The following is a 5,651-nucleotide window of genomic DNA, read 5'->3' as shown; positions in this document are numbered from 1 at the left end:
TTCGCCCCCGTACAATTGGCGCCGTCTGTGGGAAATCTTTGGTACTCAACCCTTGTTCTTTGAGCTTCTTCGACCATTTCCATGGCCAACAACGACGAAGCCCTACTGTCCATCGTCGATGGCGTCACACCTGAGTATGTCCGCCTGAGAGAAGGCCCCCCGAATATTCCAGCCATGGTGGGCCTAGAGACTTCTTCGCGAGGTGCGCGAGACAAACGCGGGAGGAGTACTGATCGCTCGCAGAGTCCAGAGGGCTGCCGACGCCGGGGGGAGTCCCATACGCAGCGTTTAGAGCACAAACTCAAGGACCAAGACGCCCTCATTCGTAAGATGGCAGCGGAGATGGAGCTGCTGAAACGCCAGATTAAAGGGAAAGGTGTTGCTGGAGAGGGCAACCTCAGTGAGCGCACCCCGTCCCGTCGTTGTAGCAGTCACCTCCAGGGGAGGACTCACTCTCTCTCCATCACCAGGAACTATGGGGTTGGAGATTCCGACCAAAGAGAGGGCAGGTCCCTCTCTCGCGACAGCACTTACCGCCCCCCACGTCCGACGCCGACGTCGCGATCCTCTTTCTCCACACGTTCCAGGGACTTGAGGGATGTATTGGAGGAGAGGGCACGCCGTCGGGAGGCTTAGAGAGTGCCGGCATTGCAGAGGTTGAGCGCTCCAGTTCGTTGTAGAGAGGAAGTGGCGATGCCAGCCCCCAAAGCGATAGCCCCTGCGCTGGTGGACAAAGAGCTGGCGCGACTTACAGCCACTCCGCTGTCTTTAGAGATTGAGGGTACACCACTACCCGCCGGATTCCACCAGCCAAAGTTCACTTTGTACGACGGCAAGACGGATCCGTACATGCATGTGAGCCATTACCGGCAAGTAATGGCTGGCCACCGGCGCAACGACGCTTTGATGTGCCTTCATATTCCCAGCAAGCTTGGGAGAGCTGGGTTTGAAGTGGTTCGAAAGGCTCCCGAAGGGGAGTATTAAGGGGTGGCAGCAACTAGCAGAAGCCTTCGTTACCAGATTCAAAACCAACACACAAACGCCGAAGGAGGTCGACCATCTCCTGGGTGTCAAGATGGAGTCTGGATGTTCATTGAAGGCATACAATGCGAAATACTGGGAAACTTACAATGAGATCCTCGACTGCCCCACCAATCTGGCGATCACTCAATACAAACGGGGTTTCCCAGTCGGACATAGGCTGCGAGATTCACTCACGATGCATCAACCCATAACCATGGAGTCATTGATGCAGCGGATCAATAAGTACATTCGTGTGGAGGATGATGCCGCCTCCGCGACCGAGAAGGCTAATCCGGTCGCGACGAACAGAAGGGTGGCGGGGAAAGTTCACTCGGTTGGGCAGGAGGATAACTGCGCAAACAACCGGTCAAAAGATCAGCGCCATGGTTCAAACCGTGATGACAGAAACAAGGGCCGCCGAAACGACCGGGCTGACACTCCCCGTGATGCAGTGGAGGATGCCAAAAGAAAATTGAAGGCACGGACTGGAATCACCACAGTCTTTAAAATTCCCATCTACTGCGTTTTGAGCGAGATTCGAGGTGAACCCTTCGTCTGTTGGCCGGCCAAGTTGGAGAGTGCGCAGAGGGGCTTCAATTCGAAATATCGCTGCACCTTCCATGAAGAACGGGGCCACCGAACGGAGGACTGCTTGCCGCTCAAACAACACTTGGAGGAGTTGGTGGCGGCTGGACATCTTGACCAATACATAGATGGGGAAATGAAGGCCGCACCATCAGGGCAAGCCGAGCCAAATGGCCTAGCCGCCCTGGATGCGGCCCCGCAAGGTGTAATCAACATTATCCATGGTATCATTGAACCAGCCAGGGTCTGCGAGCTGAGAGGGATGATCAAGAAGGCCGAGCATACGAGGGAAGTGCTCTCTGTTCAGCCCACTGTGAAGAGGGGGAAAACCGAGCCAAAAGACGTCCTTACCTTTAAGAGCAAGGATTTAGAAAGGATCCAGATACCCCACAATGATGCCTTAGTGGTAACTCTTCGCGTCAAAGGCTTTGACATTAAAAAAATTTTGATTGACCAGGGGAGTTCGGTCGAAATTATGTATTATGATGCTTTCAAGCAAATGAAGCTGGAGGACAAAGACTTGGCTCCCGCGACGTCCCCCTTGGTTGGTTTTAACTTTCAACCAGAGTGGCTGATCGGAAAGATCATTTTACAGGTCAGAGCGGGTTCTGTAGTAAAGCAGGTGGAATTCTGGGTGCTAAAAGTTTCATCCACATACAACTTAATTTTGGGCAGGGGTGGTTGCACGCCATGCAAGCAGTTGCGTCTACCTTCCATCAAGTTATGCGCTTTCTGGCGCCTACCGGGCAAATCGAAGAGGTTTGGGGAGACCGGGTGATGGCAAAACAATGCTTCATTGCGGTAAATGGCAGCCGAGCAGCCAAAGGGTTCGTCCAGATGATTGAGGGGCGTGAGGGGAAGGAGGTCCTTGAAGACGTAGGAAGGAAGGCCGAGGAAAAATCGATAGAGGATTTGGTTGAAGTGCGCATCGACGAGGACGACCCGACTAAGTTCTTCCTCTTGGGATCATCTTTGTCGAGCGCCGAGCGGTTAGATTACGTCAAATTCTTGACTTCTAATTTGGAGGCCTTTGCGTGGACGCCTTACGATATGCCTGGCGTTGACCCAAGCTTCATTTGCCATCAGTTGAATGTCTTCCCTGATGCACGGCCCGTCATCCAAAGGACACGCCGCTCAGCCTTGCACCATGCTGAGATGGTAGCGGAAGAAGTGAAGAACCTGTTGGAAGCTGGGGCCATAGAAGAAGTGCAATACCCTCGATGGATATCCAACACGGTGGTGGTTCCAAAGAAGAACGGCAAGTGGCGGGTCTGCGTTGACTACAAGACTGTCAATCGTGCTTGCCCAAAGGATAGCTTTCCACTCCCTCGAATTGACCAGCTGGTGGACTTAACCGCTGACCATCAGAGGTTTAGCTTCCTGGACGCATATCGCGGCTACCACCAAATAGCTATGTATAGACTGAACCGAGAGATCACATCGTTCACCACTCCTAGGGGCTTATATTGTTACAAAGTCATGCCGGGGCGACTTTTCAGAGGATGGTAACAAAGACGTTCACTCCTCTTTTAGGCCGAACAATGGAGGCCTACATCGACGACATGGTGGTGAAGAGTAGGGAGAAGTCTCAACACCTCGCTGACCTAGCAGAAATGTTTGCCATCCTAAAGCATCACAAGCTTTGTCTGAACGCCTCCAAATGCGCCTTCGGAGTTGGCACTGGGAAGTTCCTGGGTTTTCTGGTTACAAACCGGGGAATCGAAGCCGACCATCACAGATCAAGGCAATACAAGAGCTGGAGCGTCCTAACTCCACGAAGGACGTGCAACATCTTGCCGGGATGGCAGCCGCGTTGAACAGATTTATCAGCCGGTCTTCGGATCGTTGCAGGCCCTTCTTTAAAACTTTGAAGTCCAAGTTCTTCTGGGATGATGAGTGCGACCGCGCACTAGCAGACCTAAAAGCATATCTCTCCTCAGCCCCTATTTTGGTCACACCTCAGCCGGGTGAAGAGTTGTACCTCTACTTGGCTGTCTCTCAGCACGCGGTTAGCGCGGTATTGGTCCGTGCTGAAGGCATCCAGCACCTACCGATCTTCTATGTAAGCAAGACTCTGCTCCCAGCCGAAACGAGATATCTTCCCTTGGAAAAATTGGCGCTGGCCCTAATGATGGCGTCAAGAAAGCTAGCACACTATTTTCATGCCCATACAATAGTTGTGTTAACCGAGTTCCCGCTCAAGGTGCTTTTTGAAAAGGCAGACTTCACTAGGAGAATTTTGAAATGGGCCGTGGAATTAGGGCAATATGACATCAAGTTTCGACCGCGCACCGCAATCAAGGGTTAAGCACTTGCTGACTTTGTGGCGGAATTTGCCCCTGGGATACATCCAGTCTGCCCGATTGATTTGGTTGGTGCGGATTTAGCACAACCCATGGTTCTGGCAACAAAAACAAGTGTTGGCTCGTAAGTAGGAGAAGGGCAAAGCACGACCGAACTAACAAAGTCTGGCGAAGATGAACCCAATCAAGACAAGGAAAAAGACCAAAATGGGAAGACCAGAATGGGCCGACCAGAAACTTGGAACTGAGAACCTCCCAAAACCCGTCTGATTGCTGGAAGTTGTTCATTGGTGAGATGTGGAAGCTCTTGGTCGATGGGGCATCCAACAGGCATGGGGTCGGGTTGGGCATCGTGCTGACCTCACCGGACCGGCTGATCATCGAGCAGGCAATTACACTCGGCTTCCTAGCATCCAACAACGAGGCTGAGTATGAAGCCCTCTTTGCCGGACTAAGAAGCACGCTGAGAATGAAAGCCACACCCCTTATGGTATTCAGTGATTCCAAGTTGGTGGTCAATCAGGTCTTAGGGGAGTATGAAGCAAGGGATGAAATAATGGCCAAGTATCAGGCGCTGGTACGCACAGAAATCAAGAAGTTCGCCGCCATAAGGATGGAACAAATCAACCGCGAAGAAAACAACACGGCTGACGAATTGGCTGGACTCGCTTCCACTCAGACAGCTTTTCCCAACCCCTTAATGATAGAATTTTTACCCCGGCCAAGCATTGAGGAACCAGAATCAGCCAAGGTACTCTGCACCGACTTGGGTCCTTCCTGGATGGATCCCATCATCGCCTTCCTGAGAGATAGAGTTCTGCCGGAAGAAAAGAAGACGGCCAACAAGGTCCGAGCCAAGTCAGAGCGGTTTTGGCTCTCTCCTTCCGGAGCCTTGTATAAGAAGTCTTTCGCCGGGCCGTACTTGAAGTGTGTTCACCCCTCTAAGGTGGAAGCCTTCCTCTATGAGATCCATGAAGGCATTTGCGACAGCCATACTGGGGGCAGATCTTTGGCCTACCGAGTGATTTCTCAGGGCTATTGGTGGCCATGTATGCAGGCGGATGCGCAGAAGTACGTTCGCCGGTGTGAAAAATGTCAGAAGTTCACTCATCAGATCCATCAGCCAGCAAGAGAACTGCTCCCCCTTACAAGTCCTTGGTCGTTCGCACTCTGGGGATTGGACATAGTGGGGCCACTCCCAACGGCCCCGGGCAATCGCAAGTTCTTTATCGCCGCCACTGACTACTTCACGAAGTGGGTTGAGGTCGAGCCATTGGCAACCATAAAGGAAAAGGATGTGAAGAAGTTTGTATGGCAAAGTGTCATCACCCGTTTCGGTATACCCAAGGCCCTCATCTCGGATAACGGCACTCAATTCGATGGAAAACTCTTTTGCGAATTTTGCGAAGAGTTGAAGATCGAGTTTTACAATTCAACGCCGGCCTATCCTTAGTCAAATAGTCAAGCAGAAGCCTCAAACAAGACCATCCTGGACGGGCTGAAGAAGCGGCTTGAGAAGGCCAAGGGCAAATGGGCTGAAGAACTCCCTAATATGCTTTGGGCATAATGCACTACGCCAAGACGGTTGACCGGGGAAACACCATTTGCTTTGGCCTATGGCATGGAGGCCGTCATCCCATTGGAAATTGGCATGCCAACCATCTGCTCTGAAAGTTTCCAGCCAGATCTGAGTAATGAAGCGGTGGCATTGGAGCTGGACCTTGCTGAAGAAAAGAGGGA

The 5,651-nt window shown here is 52.1% G+C and overlaps 1 protein-coding gene across 1 annotated transcript; it reads left to right on the top strand.

Moving 5' to 3' along the window:
* The first annotated feature begins 4,206 nt into the window (after positions 1 to 4,206).
* On the top strand, positions 4,207 to 5,364 carry LOC145823616 (uncharacterized). Its single transcript, XM_082923103.1, has one exon. It carries the CDS (start codon positions 4,207 to 4,209, stop codon positions 5,362 to 5,364), a length of 1,158 nt encoding a protein of 385 aa, XP_082779229.1.
* The last annotated feature ends 287 nt before the right edge of the window (positions 5,365 to 5,651 follow it).

The sequence above is a fragment of the Camellia sinensis genome, chromosome 4, assembly GCF_055761805.1.
Source record: "Camellia sinensis isolate YWXY chromosome 4, ASM5576180v1, whole genome shotgun sequence".
In the NCBI taxonomy this organism is placed as follows: domain Eukaryota; kingdom Viridiplantae; phylum Streptophyta; class Magnoliopsida; order Ericales; family Theaceae; genus Camellia; species Camellia sinensis.
This window is presented reverse-complemented; position numbering and strand designations above follow the sequence as displayed.

What these genes read in the sequence shown, in the direction of transcription:
- LOC145823616 (XM_082923103.1), top strand. Translation starts at nt 4,207, where the DNA reads ATGTGGAAGCTCTTGGTCGATGGGGCATCCAACAGGCATGGGGTCGGG.